The sequence below is a fragment of the Aethalodelphis obliquidens genome, unplaced genomic scaffold (assembly GCF_003676395.1).
Source record: "Aethalodelphis obliquidens isolate GAN/ISIS:26980383/991018 unplaced genomic scaffold, ASM367639v1 scaffold53, whole genome shotgun sequence".
Lineage (NCBI taxonomy): Eukaryota > Metazoa > Chordata > Mammalia > Artiodactyla > Delphinidae > Aethalodelphis > Aethalodelphis obliquidens.
The window spans coordinates 6,899,931-6,921,998 of NW_020837997.1; the positions used below are offsets into that span (position 1 = coordinate 6,899,931).

The 22,068-nt window shown below is 52.3% G+C and overlaps 2 protein-coding genes and 1 long non-coding RNA gene across 8 annotated transcripts in view; 2 read left to right on the forward strand and 1 right to left on the reverse strand.

Moving 5' to 3' along the window:
- The window catches only part of KANK2 (KN motif and ankyrin repeat domains 2), a 23,648-nt gene extending 12,615 nt beyond the window's left edge, over nt 1–11,033 (forward strand). For 2 of the 3 annotated variants that reach the window (XM_027085041.1, XM_027085039.1), the window contains 9 exons: nt 452–625; nt 721–823; nt 1,817–2,068; nt 2,701–2,788; nt 3,342–3,561; nt 4,377–4,519; nt 7,154–7,354; nt 7,434–7,523; nt 8,940–11,033. In XM_027085041.1, the coding sequence (XP_026940842.1) occupies nt 452–625; nt 721–823; nt 1,817–2,068; nt 2,701–2,788; nt 3,342–3,561; nt 4,377–4,519; nt 7,154–7,354; nt 7,434–7,523; nt 8,940–8,993 (1,325 nt within the window). In that variant the 3' untranslated portion in view covers nt 8,994–11,033. The remainder of the gene's footprint in view (nt 1–451; nt 626–720; nt 824–1,816; nt 2,069–2,700; nt 2,789–3,341; nt 3,562–4,376; nt 4,520–7,153; nt 7,355–7,433; nt 7,524–8,939) is intronic. The other variant, XM_027085042.1, reaches the window with a different exon arrangement.
- Nucleotides 1–17,896, reverse strand: part of LOC113608582 (uncharacterized) — a 20,543-nt gene extending 2,647 nt beyond the window's left edge. Inside the window, exons 1-3 of one of the 3 annotated variants that reach the window (XR_003428363.1) lie at nt 17,542–17,895; nt 16,604–16,811; nt 9,400–9,903 (exon numbers count right to left, since the gene is read on the reverse strand). This is a non-coding gene — a long non-coding RNA (uncharacterized LOC113608582). Of the gene's footprint in view, nt 1–9,399; nt 9,907–16,603; nt 16,812–17,541 lie in introns of those variants that run through there. The other 2 variants (XR_003428362.1, XR_003428364.1) reach the window with 2 other exon arrangements.
- Nucleotides 17,897–18,092: 196 nt separating this feature from the next.
- SPC24 (SPC24 component of NDC80 kinetochore complex) overlaps nt 18,093–22,068 on the forward strand; it is a 5,411-nt gene continuing 1,435 nt past the window's right edge. The window contains exons 1-3 of one of the 2 annotated variants that reach the window (XM_027085096.1): nt 18,093–18,288; nt 21,538–21,682; nt 21,851–21,955. In XM_027085096.1, coding sequence (XP_026940897.1) covers nt 18,129–18,288; nt 21,538–21,682; nt 21,851–21,955 — 410 coding nt within the window. In that variant the 5' untranslated portion in view covers nt 18,093–18,128. Of the gene's footprint in view, nt 18,289–21,537; nt 21,683–21,750; nt 21,956–22,068 lie in introns of both variants that reach the window. The other variant, XM_027085097.1, reaches the window with a different exon arrangement.

Consider the following 22,068-nt stretch of genomic DNA (forward strand, 5'->3'; position numbering starts at 1 on the left):
CAAGGCACAGAGAGGTTAAGTGACTTGCCTGAGGTCACACAGCTCTTTTGTCAGAGATATGAGTCCCGACCATGACTACTATGCTTGGCTATAGTTTCCAGACACTACTTAGTATGAAGTCAGAGGGGGTCACAAGCCAGGATTATGGGGTCTCGTAGTCTTCCCTGACCCTGACCCGCTGCGAGGCAGGCAACAAACCAGGGTTGGAATGGATTCTGCTACTTGTTTGCTGGGTGACCTCAGGCAATCTGTGTGCCTCAATTTCCTCATCGGTAAATAATCCAACTTCTGCATGGGCTGGGAAGATTTGATGAACTAATGCAAGAATTAGCCCTTGGAGCACCTGGCCTGGGGTATGTGACCCAGCCCCCCCGCCAGGAGGTAGCCGTTGTTATTGTTCTTGTTTTGCTATTGTTACCCACAGTAAGCACCTCTTTTCCTGCCCCTTCAGGTCTCCCACAGGCTCCTGCAGAGTCATCCTTGTCACCCTCGGAGTCTGAGGGGGACTCCCTCGCGCAGCCAGAGAAGAACACAGGCCTGGTGCCTGCCCACGATGCCACCAACAGGGAGCCTACCAGGCAAGCAGCCCCACAGGAGTTGGAGTCAGAGGAGGCCGGGGGTGCAGGTAAATGGGGGTGGCCACCGAGAGGGTCAGGTGCCAGAGGCCCGGCACGGGGTCTGGCTTCGGGAGACCCTCACGACAGCACGCTCCCCCACCAGGAGGGCCCCCGGCAGGTGTGCCATCCATCATGAAGCGGAAAGAGGAGCCCGCAGACCCCGAGACCCGCCGGAGGAGCCTCCAGTTCGTGGGGGTCAACGGCAGGTGAGAGAACCTGGTCTGAGCCCCTCACTTTATGGTTCATTCATTTAACCAAAGCACAGTAGACAGACGAGGAAACGGAGGCACAACGAGGCCCCGTGGGCTGGCTCCAGAGCCTGTGCTGCAACCACTGTACCACACTACCCCTCGGGAGGTGCCGGACTCGGCTCCCTGCCCTGATGGAGCTCCTGGTCCACTGCGATCTTGGGCCCTAATAGGCGATCCCAACACAACATGACTGGAGCAATGATGGGGGATGCTCAGGCAGTGGGGAGACCAAGGAAATAACTGACGGAGGGGAGCACATGTGCTGCAGGACAAGCAGAAGCTTCCGAGGTGCAGAGTGGGAGGGGTGGGGTCTCCTGATGGAGGACACAGCCTGGATAAAGGCTCAGGGGTGGGAGGAAGCAGTGACGTGAAAAATGGGAGGCCTGGGGCTTCCCTGGTGGCTCAGTGGTTGAGAGTCCGCCTGCCAATGCAGGCGACACGGGTTCGTGCCCCGGTCCGGGAAGATCCCACATGCCGCGGAGCGGCTGGCCCAGCCATGGCCGCTGAGCCTGCGCGTCCGGAGCCTGTGCTCCACGACGGGAGAGACCACAACAGTGAGAGGCCTGCGTACCGCAAAAAAAAAAAAAAAAAAAAGGGGGAGGCCTGGGGAACCGGGCCAGTTGGGGGCCTTGAATGCCAGGCCCAGAAGTTTAGATGTGTTTGGAGGTAGCAAGAAGCATGAGGGTCCTATTTGCAGTGGGACAAGGGTCTGAATCAGTATAACACCTGTGTAAGGAGCAAAGGGTGGAAGGGAAAAGCAATGTCCCTCCCTGGCCCCCCCAAGCATGATCACAATCACGGCCAGTGTTTGTTGATCACTTACTGTGTGCCAGGTGCTATAAGCTGCATCCCTGGAGCCCTGTGAGCTAGATACTGCCATTACCCCCATTTAACAGATGGGGAAACTGAGGCCCAGAGAGGTCAAATGACCCTCCCCACCACCTGCAGCGTCTCCCCCAGGTATGAGTCCTCATCCGAGGATTCCAGCACAGCAGAGAACTTCTCGGACAATGACAGTACAGAGAACGAGGCCCCAGAGCCGGAGGAGAGGGTTCCGAGTGTGGTTGAAGCCCCCCAGCTCAGGCCCAAGGAGACGGCAAAGGCCAAGATCAGCCGGGAGGAGTGCCAGCTGTCCCGGGAGTCTCAGCAGGCGCCCACAGCTGAGGGGGCGTCGGGATCAAGTGCGGAAGAGGAGATCCGGTCAGTTTTCTGTGTGGGAGGGATTTAGGCAGGGCCTGGGGTGACCTCAGATCCCACCATTCAAACCCTCTGAGGGAACCTCCCATCAGTCATGCCCACCTTAGTCTGAATTAGTGAACAAGCACTTTCTCCTTCTGGGCATCTGAAGGTCCGGAGGCTTTGATAAAGGGCCTGATGGGGGCAATTTGGGCTGTTCAGGTTTGGGTTTAAGGGGCAGACCAAGTTTGTCCTTAAGCCATCCACCTTCTTTGGGACATTTGCCACACCTTTCCATCCTGTGTATGTCTCTTTTTTTTTTTCCCCCTGATAAAAAAAAAATCTGTCCTCAGAGAAAGATTTTCCATCTGCCACTGGCCACTTGGAATAAATTTTGGCCCACGTGTCCACTTTCTCTTGGGGTCTGTGTGCTCCCCATGTCTGCCCCTTGGGGTGCTGTGTAAAATTATGTCCCCAGGGAAGGGGGTCTGAGATTCTACCACTCGGGTGAGCCCTGGCAGGACTGGGTGAGTGCCTTGGTGGAGAGTGTTGAGGGCCTCTCCGAGCACCCCAGCTGGATGTGGGGAGTAGGGGGCACCCAGGAGGCTGAGGTGGGTGCTTCCAAGATCAACTCCCCGTTTGTCTGCCACCGGCAGGATGGAGCTCAGCCCCGACCTCATCTCAGCCTGCCTGGCCCTGGAGAAGTACCTGGAGAACCCCAATGCCCTCACCGAGCGGGAACTGGTATGGTGGGGCCCTGGGCCTGAAAGCGGGGCGGGGAGGGCTTTGTCCCTTCTACCCTCACCCTGGCTTCTCCTTGTGCTTTGGATCATGGGGACCCCAGGATCCTAGCTGGGAGCTTGTGGGGGGCTCCGAGGCTTGAGTCTTGGTCTTTGGAGAGGCTCCAGGGAGGCAGGGAGGGGCCAAGGACGATTGCCCGCCGGCAAACCCAGCCTTGGTTCCTGTTCCTTCGGGGGCTGGAGGGAAGGGGCTGCCATATTTCCCTTGATGGGTGTCTACACAGGCCTTTGAAGGTCACATCCAGGGTGGAGATGCTCACACCTTCTTCTGGGGGCGTACCTGGTACTGCAGTGTCTACACATCCCTTTAGGGCTCTTGTACAGGGCAGGGGACACTGCATCTTCCTCCAGGGGGGCTCACTGGGGTGGGGCGCCCATGCTTCCCCTCAAGGCTCGGGTTCAGGGTGGGGTGTCTGCACTCCCCTTGGGGGGCTTCGTCTGGGATGGGGTGGGCTTCCGTGGCCCTCACACCCCTTTCCTTCCCAATCTGCAACCAGAAAGTGGCCTACACCACGGTGCTGCAGGAGTGGCTGCGCCTGGCCTGCCGCAGCGATGCCCACCCAGAGCTTGTGCGGCGCCACCTGGTCACCTTCCGGGCCATGTCGGCGCGGCTGCTGGACTATGTGGTCAACATCGCCGACAGCAACGGCAACACTGCGCTGCACTACTCCGTGTCCCACGCCAACTTCCCCGTGGTGCGGCAGCTGCTCGACAGCGGTGAGCCAGGCAGGGCGGGGACAGTGGAGCCACTGCCCTCCTGGTCTGTGGGGGAGGCCACCCTCATAGTTTGATGGAGGAAATGCTGCCCTCCCCGTCTGATGGGGCAGACGCCGCCCTCCCCGTCTGATGGGGGAGACGCTGCTCTCCCAGTCTGAGGTGAGGGGGATACAGGCCCCACCTGTGGCCCTGGTGTACTGGAAAAGGCAGACATGGTCTTATGGAAAATATGTGGCCCTTCCCTCCCCCCCCAACCAATGACCCCTGTATAATGAAAGTGACACCTCTGGAACCCTAGTCTGAGGGAAAGACATGGATGCGGCCTCTGGCCTGGGGCTTGGAGAGAAGATGTGGTCCTCAATTCGACATGAAGAAATTTGCTTTCCCCTAGTGTAACGGGGACGACATAGCCCCCTAGTCAGTCTGATGAAGGAGGCAGAGCCCACAGTCTCGTGGAGGAAACTGACTAGGGACTCTTCCAGATCAATGGGGGAGACACAGCTGCTCCTTTCAGCCCTGAATGTGGGCGCCAGTATCCGGGGGCCCCCGTCTGATGGAGGAGGCACAGCCTACACCTTTAGGAGCCCCTCCCGTAATAGAGGGGGAGACCCTAGGCCAGAATGGGGTTCTCAGTCCAAGAAAAAGGAGTAATTAGGCCAGGCCTAGACTGCTGGAGGAGGCATGATTCCCAGGCTTCCAGGCTGATGGCAGAGACATGACCTGGTCCTCGGGGACCACCCCCCCAGCCTTAAGGCAGACCTGGCCAGCATCAGGGGTGTCTGAGGCCTGTCGTCCTCCCGGTCCCCTCCCCTCAGGTGTCTGCCAGGTAGACAAGCAGAACCGCGCCGGCTACAGCCCCATCATGCTCACCGCCCTGGCCACCCTGAAGACCCAGCACGACCTCGAGACTGTCCTGCAGCTCTTCCGGCTCGGCGATGTCAATGCCAGAGCCAGCCAGGTACGGGCCCTCGGCGCTGCAGACCGGGATAACTCTTCCCATTTATTAACTCCTGACCATATCCAAGCCCAAGGGGAGAATCCCCACTCCACAGGCAAAGAAACCAAGGCTCAGGGACGTATTCATTTCCTCAAGGTCAAACTAGAGGAGGGGGGACTTGAACCTGGGGGTCTAGCTCCCCATTCTTTTTTTTTTTCGTTTTTGGCCGTGTCACATGGCATGTGGGATCTTAGTTCCCCAACCAGGGATCTAACCTGCGCCCCCTGCAGTGGAAGCACGGAGTCTTAACTATTGGACCTCCAGGGAAGTCCCGAGAGCCCCATTCTTTTTATTTTATTTTATTTTTTTTTTTATTTTATTTATTTATTTTTGGCTGCATTGGGTCTTCGTTGCGGTGAGTGGGCTTCTCATTGTGGTGGCTTCTCTTGTTGCAGAGCACGGGCTCTAGGCATGTGGGCTTCAGTAGTTGTGTCATGTGGGCTCAGTAGTTGTGGCTCGCTGGCTCAGTAGTTGTGGCTCACTGGCTTCAGAGCACAGGCTAAGTAATTGTGGCGCACGGGCTTAGTTGCTCCGCGGCATGCGGGTCCTCCCAGACCAGGGATCGAACCCGTGTCCCCTGCGTTGGCAGGAGGATTCTCAACCACTGCACCACCAGGGAAGCCCCTGAGAGCCCCATTCTTAATGACCTGCCTGCCAGGGTGCCTCTGATACAGAACCTCATGGTGGAAATGGGGGTGTGGGAAGACATGGGGGTCCTCAGCTTTCCTTAAGCCGACGCCATCCCACATCCTGCTTGGTAATTCATTGACCAGCAACTGGACGCTGGGGACTTAAATGTTTGACAAGCAGGCACAGTCCCCACCCTCCCAAAGCTCACTAGCCAGCCAGGAGCTCCAGGAGCCCAAGCATTGGAGGCTTAGCAGGGGTTTGGACCCAGGGCTGTGGGAAGCCACCAGGGCAGGGGCGAGGGCTGCTTTCTGGTTTGGAATCTCCCTTCGGCTGTATGTTGGGGAGCAGAAGCTGGGAGACTGTGGAGGTGACTGGGGCATGGATGGGTGTCTGGGCAGAAGAGCAGGGCACCCAGGACCCCGTGGGAACAGCAAGGAGGGGAGAGATTAGCAGCAGCCTTACCGCAGCAAAGGAAAAGGGGGAGGTGCTGCCGTGGTGCATAACAGGCAGGCCCTCCTTGCTTTTTTACTGATTTTTTTTTAATTAAAATTTTTTTCTTGGTGGTTTACTTTTTTTTTAATTGAAGTATAGTTGATTTACAGCATTGTGTTAGTTTCTGGTGTACAGCAAAGTGATTGTTTTACATATATGTTCGTTTTCAGATTCTTTTCCATTATAGGTTATTGCCAGCTATTGAATATAGTTTCCTGTGCTATACAGTAGGACCTTGTTGTTTATCTGTTTTACATATAGTAGTTTGTATCTGTTAATCCCAAGCTCCTAATTTATCCCTCCCCCCACCTTTCCCCTTTGGTAACCATAAATTTGTTTTCTATGCCTGTGAGTCTGTTTCTGTTTTGTAAATAAGTTCATTTGTATCATTTTTTTAGATTCCACATGTAAGTGGTATCATATGATAATATTTGTCTTTCTCTGACTTACTTCGCTTAGTATGGTAATCTCTAGGTCCACCCATGTTACTGCAAATGGCATTACTTCATTCTTCTTTATGGCTGAGTAATACTCCATTGTGTATATATGTACCACATCTTTATCCATTCATCTGTCGATGGACACTTAGGTTGCTTCCAAGTCTTGCCTGTTGTAAAAGTGCTGCTCTGAGCATTGGGGTGCATGTATCTGTTTGAATTCGAGTTTTCGTCCTTCCAGATGTATGCCCAGGTGGTTTACTTTTTTAAAAATCGAGGTGAAGTGCACATACGATTAACCCTTTTAAAGTGAACAAATCGATCCATAATGCTGTACCACCCCCATCTCTACCTCCAGAACATCTTTACACCCTGATAGGAGACCCGGCACCCACAGCTGTCACTCCCGTCCTCACTTCCCCAGCCCCTGGCCCCCTCCAGTCTGCTCTCTGTCTCTATGGATTTGCCTGTTCCGGGTATTTCATATAAATGGAATCATGTAGTATTGGGTCCTTTCGTGTCTGGCTCCTAGCACGGAGCATAATATTTTCAAGGTTCATCCACGTTGCGGTATGCTTCAGGCCTTCATTTCTCTTTAAGGATGAATAATGTTCTGTAGTATGGGTATGTAAATTTCTTTATCCATTCATCCACTGATGGATGTTGATTTTTTTTTACCGTGAAGTTTAACTGGCAGACAGAAAAGTGTACAACTCTTAGCTCGACACATTTTACTTACGTTTGCACCTGTGAGTTAGGAATCTGATTTAAGTGGGCATAGCGGTGGGGAGGCACAGAGCTTCTCCCCGAGGAGGAGACATTTAAGCTGAGACCTGAGGGAGGAGCCAGCAGGAGGAAGACGGATCAGCAAGTGCAAAGGCCCAGTGGTAGGAAGGATTATTTGAGATACAGAAGGAGGCCCGTGAGTGGAGGTGCTGTTAGCGTCAGAGTACCCAGGAACCATGGATGGTTCCGGAGCAGGGGTGTCACGCTCTGGAGGCTGCGTGATTCGTAAGCTGTTCCTTGCCCTACCCAGGCGGGGCAGACAACCCTGATGCTGGCGGTCAGCCACGGGCGGGTGGACGTGGTCAAAGCCCTGCTTGCCTGCGAGGCGGACGTCAACGTCCAAGACGATGACGGCTCCACGGCCCTCATGTGTGCCTGCGAGCACGGCCACAAGGAGATCACGGCGCTGCTGCTGGCTGTGCCCAGCTGCGACATCTCTATCACCGACCGCGTGAGTCCCCACCCAGGCGCACTCCGGGGAGGGCGGGAACATGGTGCAGGGTGTCAGCATAGCAACTGATGCTTTGCAGGACGGGAGCACGGCGTTGATGGTGGCCTTGGATGCAGGACACAGTGAAATTGCATCCATGCTGTACTCTCGCATGAACATCAAGTGCTCGGTGAGTCTCGGCCCGGGCAGGGCAGCGGGTGCGGGGCTCTGGGAAGGGATGGTGTATGGGGACCATCTCAAGGGCTGCATGGTCAGCTACTTGCTGAACCTTCACAGTGCCCCCGCGAGGAAGTAAGGCACGAGAGCTGAGACTGCACGGTATTCGAACCCGGATCTGTCTAGTTCCAAATCATGCTCTTAATTACCACACAGAGGACTTGGGCGTGCCTCCCAAGCATGATTTCTAGAACCTTCCACAATAACCCAATTCAGCTGCATAAAGTACTGTTACTATTACCATTTCTCAGGTGGGGAAGCTGACGCTTTGAATGGTTACATTCCTGGCCCAAAGTCTCACAGACAGGAAGGGGCGGAGAGACCTCGGGGTCTGAACCCAGACCACGGGCAGGAGCCCTCTGCCCCCTCCTCTTCACCCCTACCTTGTACCTGCCCCGGCCTCCCCAGGCACGTCTGGGGCCAGGTTCAAGGGTGGTGTGGTGGGCGTCAACCACAGCAATTCCCCAAATGGTCTAGGAGAGAAAAGGTTGCTGAGACCAAAGCCATTTGGGTCCTGACTGGCCTCCAGCTTCTTCCCGAGGCCCTGAGTCTTTCCGTCTTCACTGCGTAGGGTGTTAGGACACCTGAGCCTCCGTTGTGGTGCTTAGGGGATCCCCTTGGGATCAGCTGTGGGCCTTCATGTCCTCAGCTGGAAAATGGGGGGTGATGGGGCTGGGTGGCGTCCTGCTGTCTGATCTGTGGTCCTGCTTCCCAGGGCTCCTGAGGGATGAATCCCACTCCTCCATCACTGTCCCCCTGGACCATTGCCACTGCCTCCGCTCTGCTTCCCTGGCTCCCACCCTCACTGTCCCCTCCACTCTGGTCTCCCCACAGCGGCCAGAGGCCACTGTGAGCACCTGAGTCGGGGTACATCCCTCCTCTGCTCACAGCCCTCTGTGGCTCCCACCCCACTTAGAGAAAAAAGCAGAAGTCACCTCCAGAGCACACCAAGCCCTGCTCAACACCCCTCACCTCCCCCCACTCTCTTTCCTCTCCCCCTCGTTCACCCTGCTCCAGCCACACTGGCCCGATCGCCGCTCCTGCCTCAGGGCTTTTGCACTTGCTGTTTCCGCTGCCTGGAACGCCCTGCCCCTTGGCTGGACCCCTAACATCCTTCAGCTCAGACGTCACCCTCCCCAACCGCCCACTCTCCACTTTCACTGCCTTCCACCCCCTATCCCTCAGGAAAAACCCTCCACTGCATTCATCTGTGAGCTGCTCCGAAGCATCTCCCCAACGTCACCTCCTCGAGGCCAAGGAACCAAGGCCTCTTGTTCACTCACGGCAGGCGCGGGGCCAGCCAACAAAGTCGGCGCCTCATAGCACAGGAAAGGATGCCAAACAAAAGGAATTCTGCCTCTCGTTTCAGTTTGCCCCGATGTCGGATGAGGAGAGTCCTGCGTCGTCCTCCGCAGAAGAGTAGCCGTCAGAGGGGCCCGAGGCACCTCTCCCGGGGGCCAGGCAGCCCCAGAGCAAACCATCCCTGGTCCCTCATCCCCTCCCTGGCCGGCCCCCACTCTACCCACCAAGGCCCAAGTCTCAAATGCAAGTGGGGTTTTCTTCTGCTTCCCCAGGGAGCCCCCAACAGCCCTGAGACTTCAGCCGAAAGCAGGTTTTTTCCCAGCACCCCGGTTCAAAGCAGCCGCAGCGCAGACCGAAGCTAAATTCTTATATAAATTGGCGCCAGTGGCTGATGCTGGGGCGTGGGTTTGCGAAGAACGCTGAGAACAATCAACTGGCAATTAAGGATGGAGGAGGGTGAGAGGGAAAAATATTGTATTTCGGAATCATGTTCGGGGAAGGGGGGGGAAATTTGAAAGTCACTGGAATCGCATATTTTCATTTTAATCCTCAATGTGATTACGCACGGATCACGTCTGGAGTGGCCTAATGCGCCCCCCGCTCGCTCCCCTACATTTAATTGTTCGGTATATAATAGCATTTTGTCCACTTCCCCCTCCCCAGACGGCTTTCTTGGTGGAATTTTCTTCTGGTCTCTTCACAAAGCAGACCCTGTCTTTGTCACCCGGGGCAGGAAGTTTAGTCGTTTCTTCTGCCTTCACGTGGCCACTGCCAGCATCTCCCACGCCCTCATTCAGGTGGGGGGCTCGGGACCCAGCAGCCAAGGTGTGCAAGTAGTTCATATCGAGAGATTACCCAGAAATCCGTCCCCTCCCCACATGGGGGCCCTGGCAAATACTCATTTTCCTAGAAAATCCTTTAGATGTGGAGGTGCAGGAAATGAATCCGGTCCCCAGAGTGGTCCTTGCATCCCTAGGCTTAGAACGCCAGTAGCAGGGCCATTCTTTTTCTCCCCAGACTCCAGAATTTCTCTCCTCAAAGGAAAGAAAACAGGGCATGAGATTGTTGGCAAAGCATAGGACCAGTTCCAAAAACTCCATGTGTGCTCGATTAAAAGTTGGCTGCCCCCAAGGGCTCCCAGTGCAAACTTAAAGAGACAGGGCTTTGCCGAAAACCAAACAAGGGCCAGCTGGGTTGTTGTTTTTTTTTTTTTTTTTAACAACGTACAGGCTTTCCAGAGCTGCCTGGAACGGAGCCTGCTGGAAACGGGGCTCTCCCGACACACGTAGTTTCCTGCATGGCCTATTTTGTCCCCAGAATCTCAACAAAGTTTTCTTTCCTGTTCCTTCCTTTTGTGACCAAAAAAAAAAAAAAAAGGGAGGGGGGAAGGGGGACAGGTTCCGAGCGTCGAAAAGTGCCTTGTGACCAGGGAGTAAGATCTCTAGTTCTTAGGTGTCCTGCCCTCTCTTGTCCAGTTCTCAGCCTAGCTGCTGGGGTGGAAGCCAAAACCCCAGCAGGACAGAGCAAGCCCTCGGCACTTACACGTTCATTCAATACAGCCAAGTGCTGGCTTCTCTCCTAGAAAAGTAGGTTGCCTGGCTTGATGGAGTCTGGCTTGCTTTGATTTTGATGGAAGGGATGGTACCCAAGTCAAGAGAGCTTAAATGGTCAAAGGAGAGAGACACCCCAGTGTGTGTGTGTGTGCGCGCGTGCGTGTGTGTGTGTGTGTGTGTGTGTGTGTGTGTAAATGGCGAGGAAAGGAAACCCAAGCTGACTGGGGATGACCACTGACAGAAGGCCACAGCTTTGGGCAGCTTTGAGAAGCGGTACAAGCGTTGTGTGCCTGTGTGTCTGGCCCTGGAGCCGGTGGGTGTGTTTCTTTTAAGCTTTTAGAAGCAGTTCATTGACACCCCCTATAAGTCCATAGTTATCCCTGTGTTCCCTTCTCCCCAGCTTACCCACTGGACTTGGCATGGTAGGCTACAGGGGGTCCTGCCTCTGATCCCACTCTCTTCTCACGTGTATTCATGACCTTTAACTTCACTTTCCAACCACGGTACGTCCATAAAGACAGTATTACACTTAAATGAAGTATTCCTTTTTGTAATCGTTTTTTAGAAAGTAAAGGAATTTAATAAAGCTACCTTATGATTATGCCAAAGCATCTGTGTCTGGTCTTTGTTACTGTACTACTCTTGAAGTTTTAAAATAGATCTCTTTTTTATTTTTTTTTTGCGGTACGCGGGCCTCTCACCGTGGTGGCCTCTCCCGTTGCGGAGCACAGGTTCCGTACGCGCAGGCTCAGCGGCCATGGCTCACGGGCCCAGCCGCTCCGCGGCATGTGGGATCTTCCCGGACCGGGGCACGAACCCGTGTCGCCTGCATCGGCAGGCGGACTCTCAACCACTGCGCCACCAGGGAAGCCCTAAAATAGATCTCTTTTTTAAAATGGACTTATTTGAACAATGTTCCAAGCTACAGAAAGGTGACAAGAATATTACAATAAACGCCCTTATGCTCTGCCCTACACTGGCACCATCCAATACTATAGCCACTAGCCACCTGTGGCAATCTCCATTTAGATGGAAATCAACTGTAATTAATTCATGGTCAGCAGCTGCATGTGGTTGGTGGCTACCCTATTGGGCTGCAGAGATACAGAACACTGCCACTGTGGCAGAAAGTTCTAATCAAACCCATTGTGGGTGGGACTCCCCTGGTGGTGCAGTGGTTAAGAATCCGCCTGCCAATGCAGGGCACATGGGTTCGAGCCCTTGTCCGGGAAGATCCCACATGCCACGGAGCAACTAAGCCCGTGCGGCACAACTACTGAGCCTGTGCTCTAGAGCCCGCGAGCCTCAACTACTGAAACCCAGGCACCTAGAGCCCGTGCTCCGCAACAAGAGAAGCCACCGCAATGAGAAGCCCGCGCACCTCAATGAAGAGTAGCCCCAGCTCACTGCAACTAGAGAAAGCCCGCGTGCAAGACCCAAAGCAGCCAAAAATAAATAAATTTATTTTTAAAAAACCCACTGTGGGCAGAAAAAAATGTTTACTAATTGTTTTTTCCTCATGACAAAAGAATTTATAGTGATTGTAAAACACAAAGTTTAAGCAATACAAAAACATTTGGCATAGTGGAGGGTGCCATGGTCCTACTTGGTAGCAATGCGTGCCATTGTCAATACTTTGGAGAATCTCCTGTCAAACCTTTTTCTTTTCTTTTTTTTTTTTTTTTTAGTGTTTATTTATTTTTACTTGTTGACAGTTTGCTTTATTTATTTATTTATTTATGGCTGTGTTGGGTCTTCGTTTCTGTGTGAGGGCTTTCTCTAGTTGTGGCAAGCGGGGTCCACTCTTCATCACGGTGCACGGGCCTCTCACTATCGCGGGCTCTCTTGTTGCGGAGCACAGGCTCCAGACGCGCAGGCTCAGTAATTGTGGCTCACAGGCCCAGATGCTCCGCGGCATGTGGGATCTTCCCAGACCAGGGCTCGAACCCATGTGCCCTGCATTGGCAGGCAGATTCTCAACCACTGCGCCACCAGGGAAGCCCAAACCTTTTTCTTATAGGTTGAATATTAAAATACTTTGTTTTGCTGTTTTATTTTTTATTGAGGTGGCGTATACCACTTGCATACAAGTCGTGTACAAAAGTGTACAGCTCCATGGCTTTTTGAAAAGTGAACATCTATGAGTCACCAGCTCCAGGAAAGGAAGCGGAGCATCCTCAGCAACGCTCCCCAGCCCCTAGGCCACTCCTCTCTCTCCCCCAAGGATGACTGATGATGGAGGATTGCTCTCCTGATTCTCACTTCCTCTGTTTTTCCTCTGGACTGTTCAACCAGGAGATAACGGGTGCTTTTCAGAGGTTATAGGAAGTCCCAGAAATTTTACACAAAGTTGTATATTTCTAAGTGGAAGGTCCACTGATCTTGTCAGTTTTCCAGAAGGGTCTGTGAGCCAAGAAGGGGCCTTTCGGAAATTAAAAAGAAAAAAATTGTTTGGACGCTCCCTGGTGGTCCAGTGGTTAGGACTCGGTGCTTTCACTGCCATGGCCCGGGTTCCATCCCTGGTCGGGGAACTAAGATCCCACAAGCCACGTGGCGTGGCCAAAATATAAATAAATTAAATTAAATTTAAAAAAATTGTTTCTCACAAGCAATCACCCAGGACCATTTATTTCATCATCTTTGTTACCCTGTTCAGCTCATGCTTAAGACCCCATTCCCCACCCTCCAAACCCAGTGTCTTGCTTTGCTTTTTAAAAATACATGTCTACAAAAAGGAATGAAATTGAGTTATTTGTAATGAGGTGGATGGACCTAGAGTCCGTCATACAGAGCGAAGTAAGAGAGAAAGAGGAAAACAAATACCGTGTGCTAACACACATATATGGAATCTAAAAAACTGGTACTGATGAACCTAGTGGCAGGGGAGGAATAAAGACGCCGACATAGGGAACGGACTTGAGGACACAGTGGGGGAAGGGGAAGCTGGGATGAAGTGAGAGAGTAGCATTGACATATATACACTACCAAATGTAAAATGGATGGCTAGTGGGAAGCAGCTGCATAGCACAGGGAGATCAGCTCAGTGCTTTGTGACCACCTAGAGGGGTGGGATAGGGAGGGTGGGAGGGAGGCTCAAGAGGGAGGGGATATGGGGATATGTGTATACATATAGCTGATTCACTTTGTTGTAGAAACTAATACAAAATTGTAAAGTAATTATACTCCAATAAAGATATTACAGGGACTTCCCTGGTGGCACGGTGGTTAAGAATCCGCCTGCCAATGCAGGGGACATGGGTTTGAGCCCTGGTCCGGGAAGATCCCACATGCCACGGAGCAACTAAGCCCATGCACCACAACTACTGAGCCTGTGCTCTAGAGCCCGTGAGCCACAACTACTAAGCCCGCGAGCCACAACTACTGAAGCCCTCACGCCTAGAGCCCGTGCTCCACAACAAAAGAAGCCACCACAATGAGAAGCCCGCGTACCACAACGAAGAGTAGCCCCCGCTCGCCACAACTAGAGAAAGCCCGAACGCAGCAACGAAGACCAAACACAGCCAAAATTAAATAAATAAAATTTTTTTAAAAAGACATTACAGAAAAAGAATAGAAATTGTGCATGAAAAAAATATATGTCTGAAAAAAATATATGTCTATTTTTGTGGCAAAATATACATAACAAAACATTTACCATCTAAACTATTTTTAACCGTGCAGTTCAGTGCCATTAAGTACATTCACATCGTTGTGCAACGATCTACACCATCCATCTCCAGAACTCTTTTCATCTTCCCAAAGTGAAACTCTGTCCCCATGAAACACTGACATCATCACTCCCACACCCAGCCGCTGGCAACTGCCATTCTATTTTCTGTCTCTGAATTCAACTACTCTAGGGACCTCATATAAGTGGAATCGTGCAGTATTTGTCTTTTTATGGCTGGCTTATTTCACTTAGCATAATATACTCAAGATTCATCCACGTTGTAGCATGTGGCAGAATTTCCTTAAAGACTGAATACTGTTCCACTGTTTGCATGCACCACGTTTTATTTATCCATTCATCCATCAGTGGACACTTGGTTGCTTCCACCTTTTGGCTATTGTCAATCATGCTGGTTATACAAACATCTTCTAGTCCCAGCTTTCAATCTGGGGGGTATATACCTAGAAGTACAACTGCTGGGTCATACAGTAGTTCTGTTTTCAGTATTTTGAGGAACAGCCAGTGTTTTTTCCGGGGCAGTTGCACCAATTTACATTCCCACCAACCAGTTTTTCCATGTCCTCACCAACAACTGTTATTTTCTGATTTTTTTTTTTTAATAGTAGCCATCCTAATGGCTGTGAGTGGTTCTCTCTTTATTTTTTGGAAGTGAGGTGAGTGGCCTTTTTGACAGGAGCATTTATGTATTTCAGGCTCTGGTTGTGCAACCTGGAATGGCTTAACTCTTGAAAAACCTTTCGCAGCTGATAAGAGAGCTATCATTAGCCCATGACTTAGAAAGGTTAAGAACTTGCCACGGTCATAGGTGAACTGCAGAGCCAGAAACGGAACCCATGGTCTTATCTCTTCTTCATTTCACTCAGCACTGTGCCCGCCTTTAGGCACAGAGAAGGCCAGCCCCTGCCACCAAAGGTCACGTAGCTGATGGTGACAGAGCAATCTCAGCATCAAATGCTCAGCGAACAGGAGGGTGAGCGATGCCATAAGCACTGACTCTGGGGACCCAGCTCCGTGCCCGGACACCGACATTTCTGCAGGAAACAACTAAGGTGTCATCACTTATACATCTGCTAGCCACCCTATGAGATAAAGGCTGTGGAGCTTCTTAACCTGAACATCTGGGGATGGCCTTCTGGGGTCCTGAAATCCAAAAATGTGTGCCTGTTGGGTACGTTTTTCAAAGAAGAGCCTGTCTCGTTGCTCTCATTAGATTTCAAAGGAATCTGTGACCCGGGGAAGACTAAATAAATATATTAGTCTTAGGGTGTCCCCAGCTCCATGATCGCTGTAAAAATATTACAACATGAACAGTCCCTGGGGTCTTGGCAAAAATTATCCCATGAAAGTAAGCTCTAAGGAGGAAGGTGGCTCCAGGCTTGGGCTTGGGGACCTGTCAGATTCTGGATCGTCAGTGGAAATCTTGACGCCTCTGTTGTAGTTTCTCTCCTCTCTCCCTGGCTGTGCCTTCTCTATCTGGCCGGCGTCTCCTCTCTTCTCCAACGTCTGCAATTGGTGGGTCTCAGAACTTAGTCCTCAGACCTTGTCCTCTCCATACTCTCCCCCAGGAGAGCTGTCATCTGATATTGGCTGCACCCTGACGACGCCCGGATTTCTATCTGCAGCTCAAATGTCTCTGCAGGCTCATAGCCAAGCAACTACCTTTTCTTTTTTTTTCTTTTTTTTTTTTTTGCCATGCCGTGGATCATGCGAGATCTTAGTTCCCTGACCAGGGATCGAACCCACATCCCCTGAAGTGGAAGCACGGAGTCTTAACCACTGGGCCGCCAGGGAAGCCCTGCAACTACCCTCTTGATAGCTCCACGTGGTCAGCCTCCAGGCACTGGGAACTTCCCCAAGCTTTCCATTTCACGCAGCCCTCCACCTCCAAGCCTGCTCCCTTACCCGCCTTGGCCACCAGTACCACCACCACTACCCACCACCCAACAGGTGTTTGGGCCAAACACCCAGAAGTATCCTTTCTCTTCCTCAGAGAAGGATGGAATCCAGTCTTGCTGGCAAGTTCTCTTGATTCTGGAAGATCTGGAGCCAATCCACTCCATAGCTCTTCCCTGCTTAACACCTTTGAACTTACTCTTTCCTCTCCTGGTGCTTTGTTTCCTTTTTGTTTCCTTTTCATCACTCGGGTCCCAGTTCATATGTTCCCTTCTCAGGGAGTCCATCCCTGACCACGTAACCTAAAGCCACTTCCCTCCCCTGCCCCAGCTCTGGTGACTCTGTCCTATGACCCTGGTTTATTCCCTGTAGCAGGTGTTCCTGGCTAAAATGATTCTGTTCATCTGTTTCTTTGCTTACTGTGAGGACTTGCCACTACAGCTGTGGCTTTCAATGGTTTTTTACACAACCCACAGCAAGATACAAATTTCACATGTGACCCAGTGATCCAGGTGTTATGGCTGCATCACAAATTACCCCCAAGTTTACTGGCTTTAAACAAAAGCTTTAAACAAAGGCATCGATGTTGCTCACAGTTTGGGCCGGGCTTGATGGGAACAGTTCTCTCTCTCCTCCTCTTGGTGTCAGCTGGGACGGCTCAAAGCCTGGGGGCCGGAATCATCTCAATGTTCACTCACTTCTCTGGTGGTTGATGCTGGTTTCAGCTGGGACCTTATCTGGGAGACTCCTCACATGGCTTGGGCTTCCTCACAACATAGCAGCTGGGCTCACAGAGAGTATCCTGGAATTGAGAAAGAGGGAGAGAGCGAGCTAGCACCAGGCAAAAGATGTATTCTAGTTTCTGACTTAGACTTGGAATTCACACGGCGTCCCTCCTGCCACATTCTGTTTGTTGCACAAATCCTGCTCAAGTTCAAGAGAAGAATTGGAGTCTGTCTCTTGATAGGGACTGGCAAAATTGGAACTATTTCTGTAGCCATTTTTTTGGAAAATACAATCTTCCACACCCAGTAGGCAAATGGGGGGAGTTTCCCAAAACAATACTTAGCTTTCTGTACACAATGCACTGATTTTTTTTTTTTCATTGTATTTTGTTGAAAATGCTGGTCATGACCCGCTTATTTTTTCACCTCATTTTTTTTTTTTTTTGCGGTACGCGGGCCTCTCACTGTTGTGGCCTCTCCCGTTGCGGAGCACAGGCTCCGGACGCGCAGGCTCAGCGGCCATGGCTCACGGGCCCAGGCGCTCCGCGGCATGTGGGATCTTCCCGGACCGGGGCACGAACCCGCGTCCCCCGCATCGGCAGGCAGACTCTCAACCACTGCGCCACCAGGGAAGCCCTCTTCACCTCCTTTGAGGGACATGTCACAAAAGTGAACAGTTTGTCTTTCCTCAACCGTAACCCCGCACACAGCATGGTGTTCGGTGAGAATCAAACACCTCACCCACTAGCCTTCTACGTATTTTTTATTTAACACCTATAAAGCACGTACTGAATACCAGGCACTGACCTCATTCAACTCTCACACCAACTCTGAAGTAGACACTATGATGATCCTCATTTAACTGAGGAGGAAAGTGAAGCACAGAAGGATGAAGCAATTTGCTCGGGGTAACACAGCTAGTAAGTGGAAAATCTGAGATTGAAACGCAATAAATCTGGATGCAGACCCCATTTTGCTACGCAGCCTCTTATAGAATTTACTTATTTATGATGTTTATTGTGAGTGTCCCACACACACACCGCTGAACCTCAGCTCCACGAGAAGTAGTTCTTGGCTTCGCCCCTAGAACAGCGCGTTGCTCGCAGCAGGCACTGGACCCGGAAAGAAACAGCTTGAAGATCTTGCAGCCGGTTTCCAGCCTGCGCAGGCGCATCAGGCAGGACTCCGGAGGCACCCCCACGCTCCCTACGCAGACTGGCCATCGCCAATGGTTGACAGAGGAGCCGGCGCAGGCGCACTAGTCCGACTAGAAGCGGCCTCCCTCATTGGCTGATGACTGACGTGGGCTAAACCCAATGGAAACGGGGCTCTCCGGGAAGGGGGCGGGGCCCAGCGGGCAGTTAAATTTGCGCGGGATTGGTCCTAGTGTAGTCATGGCGGCCTTCCGCGACATGGAGGAGGTGAGCCAGGGGCTGCTGAGCCTGCTGGGTGCCAACCGCGCCGAGGCGCAGCAACGGCGGCTGCTGAGGCGCCACGAGCAGGTGGTGGAGCGGCTGCTGGAGACGCAAGACGGTGCCGAACAGCGGCTGCGAGGTGAAGGCCGGGGCGGGGGGCGGCGGGCAGCCGGGCCCGAGTGGTGGTGGTGGTGACCAGGCCGGCCTCAAACCTCCTCCCTTCTGGGCGCCCCATCCGCTACCGTATTTCCCCGTGCGACCGGCGGATGAGCATTGTCCCCTCTGAGCCTCGGTTTCCCCACCCATGAAATGGGCTTCAGGACAGCAGCCACCTCCCAGGGGTTTAGTGGTGAATGTAGGAGGTCTGACGCGCTGTGAGCAGGAGCTGGGACTCAGGGTTTGAATTGGGGCTCAGGTGTCAAAGCGTCGGGTTTGAATCCCAGCACCGCCACTTCCCAGCTGTGAGATTTGAGGTGACTTACTTAACCTTGCAATGCCTCTGTTTCCCATAAAATGGTTGTAATAATAAATAGTCCGCATCTTCCTGCTGAGATTGTTCCCATGTCTTACTGAGCACCTGCTGGGTCCAGGCATAGTGCCAGTCATGGGGTGACAGCCGGGAACAAAGCAAACAAAATCCCTGGGGTGGGGGTAGAGCTAATATTCTAGTGGGGTGAGGCAGAGGATAAACAAGAAAAATGGATTTGTCAGGAGGTGATGGGCTAAGGATTTCAGCTGTTAACTCATGAACCCTCTTGTCCCAGTCCAGTGCTTCCCTCTCAAGCCTCAGTTTCCTAATCTGTGAAATGGGGTTGCTGATAGCACCCCTTGATGGATCAAAGTGAGATTCATGGAGATGATGCTTGCACAGGAGCTGCCCTTGTTGCAGCTTTTCTCAGCATCAGGGTTTTTTTGTTTTTGTCTTTTAAAGGCTTCAAACTTTTTTTTTATTGTGGTAAAATTGACATAACCTAAGATTTACCATTTTACCTATTTTCAAGTGTCCGGTTCAGTGGCATTAAGTACATTCACATTGTTGTGTGACCATCACCACCATCATCTCCAGCATTCCATGGTATGGATACACCACATTTTGTTTATCCATTCATCCGTCACTGGACACTTGGGACACTTCCACCCCTTGGCTATTGTGAATAATGCTGCTATGAGCATGAGTGTACAAATAATCTCTTTGAGTCCCAGCTTTCAATTCTTTTTTGTATTTTCCCAGAAGTGGAAATGCTGGATCAGATGGTAATTTGATATTTAGTTTTTCTGAGGGGCTGTCATCTAGTTTTCCACTGTGGTTTCAGTGCCAGGGATTTGTAATGCCTTTTGACAATTACCCTTTATGAGGGGGTGCCGTTTGGGTTGAGACTTGAATGATCTGGCAGCTAGCCATGGGATGGCTCCGGGAAGAGTGTTCCTGGCAGAGGGGACTGTCAATGCAAAGGTCATGAGGTGAGAATGAGCTGGAGACCCAAGAGAAAGAGGTAGAAGATGAGGTCATCAGGGGCCAGACTTGCCAGCCTGTGAGCCCCCGGGAGGAGTTTGGATGTTAGGCTAAGCACAACAGATGTCCTGATCAGGGTCTTCTGCTCTTTTCTCCTTCCTTCTCTCTCCTTTCTTTCCTCCCCTCCCGCTCCATTAACTCCCCTTTCACTGATGGTTGAGGAGAAGCTCCGCATCACCCAACCTGCCTGGGTTTCAGAAGAACGGAGGGATTTGGGGCAGGGAGACAAGAGTCGGTGTTCTAGGGAGCTGGGGTTTCGATCAAAAGGATCCAGTTCAGATGCCAGCTTCAGAGCTAAGTGTGTGGACAAGCCACTGGACCTTGGGCTTCCGCTCATCGCCTCTCAAATCGGGGGAGGGGTTCAGCCACCCTCAGGGAGTGGTGAGAGTTCAGTGAGTTGGGGCCCCGTGGTCACCTGTGGCACTTAGCACACATTCGGGTAACGACAGCTTATAATGAACGTCCATGGGGAAGAGATCATCCCAGGAGACTCGGTTGTTGTTAGGAGGGTGAGTGGAGAAGGGGCGAGAAGGCTGCAAAAGAGAGCCAGACCCTCAGCTCTCCTAACAGGAAGTCAGCAGGCACCGTCTAACACAGACAGATCAAGAAATAGCAGCATAAGCAAATTATTTAGAAATATGAAGGTCGATGCCAGAGAAAACAGTGAAGAGTTTAACTGGCTGCTTCAGAGGGTTGGAGAGGCTTAGAGAGGGTTATATGTGTGTGTGTGTGTGTGTTTAAATTTTCACAACCATAGACATGTGGTGCTTTGATTAAAAATTAACTTAATATAAGTTTATAAACACTTAAACACTGGCCCTTTAAGAAGCATTTTCATCCGTGCCTTCTCTGAGTTGGCAGGTTTCTCTGACTCTGTGGGAAGGAACACAGTAACCTTCTTAGGGTGTTTTTGATCTTTTTGGATGTTTTGTTCAAAATGTGTTTATTCTGAGTAGGTGTTGGCGATGTACGGTGATTTTAAGATGCAATCTGTGCTTTGAAGAAGAGAGACTTGGGAATAAATAGTCCAGTGTGATAAGGGCTGTCCTGGGAGCACAGTCTCGCCTTAGGAGGGAGAAGAGAGTGTCCAGCCGCCTGAGTCAGGCGTTATCCAGAAGGCCTTAATGCTGGGAATGATGCGCCAGTGGGCAGGGACACAGGGGTACAGGTCCCTGGAAGACCGGCAGGCAGGGGCCCAGGACTGAAAAAACATGGCGTGTCTGCACGATGATGAGGCATCTTTGCAGCCAGAGCAAAGGGAAAAGCACATGGTGGGGCAAAAAGCAGGGAGAGAGGAGGTTGGCAGGGATGCCGAAGGTGCCCAAAAAGACCTGGACGTTATCCTGGAGACTCTGGGGAGCCACGGGAGGTCTTTGATCAGGGGAGCGACTTCACATTTGGCCTCTGACGCAGCTGCTCTGAAGGCAGAGAGCAGAAAGGATTGGCAACGGGAGAGACCAAAGCAGGACACGGCCGGGAGGTTTTTGGGGTGGTCCTGGAGGCATGAAGGACCAGCACGCAGAAGAAGGGGTCCTGCCAGACGGGATGGCTAACTGGATCCAGAAAGTGAGTCCCAGGCTTGTTGCTTGGACAATGGGGTCGAGAGTGACGTCATAAATTAAGACTAGGTGTGCAAACAAGGACCAGGCTTTATTACTTTGGATGGATTCAAGTGTGATTTCGGTGAAATGGAAGCACGTGTGCCAGGGCCAGGTGGGACTCTCAGGCGGGCATTTGCAAATAGAACGATGGGTCAGGGAGCTAGAGATGGAAGTGGGAACGTGGCCATAGATGGGAGCATTGAGGCTGCCCTCTGCTCCGGGGCTCTCCTGGGGAGCCCGAGATGAGGAACGCAGACTTCTCCCTGCCCTGCAGAGGTCCTCACTGCGGAGAAGGAGGTGGCCCAGAGCCTCCTCAACGCGAAGGAGCAGGCACACCAGGGCGGCGCCGAGTTGCAGCAGCTTGAAGCCGAGCTTCAGAGGGCCAGCGAGGAGGACGCCCGTCTGAAGGCCAGCCTCCTATATCCTTTCCTGTGTGTGCAGGACAGCCGGGCCCCAGCCTCACCCAGGATGCCCTTGTTCACTCTAGAGAGCACACCTGGAGCCAGCAGCCCCGGGCCCGACGGGGTTGGTGTGAGCACGTGGGCAGCCCTCCCTCCAAAGCCAGGAGTCCTTAACTGCCTGTGTACTCAGCTCAGCAGAGAGCTGGAGGAGCTCAAGGAGATCGAGACTGATCTTGAAAGACAAGAGAGGGAGGTTGACGAAGACACGACAGTCACCATCCCTTCAGCCGTGTAGGTCCACAGACGCGGTGTGAGTGCGCATGTGTGCGTGCACGCAGCCCACAGCTCTTTGTTGGAGTCGACGCTGGAGTAACTTCTCTCTCTCTCTCTCTCTCTCTCTCTCT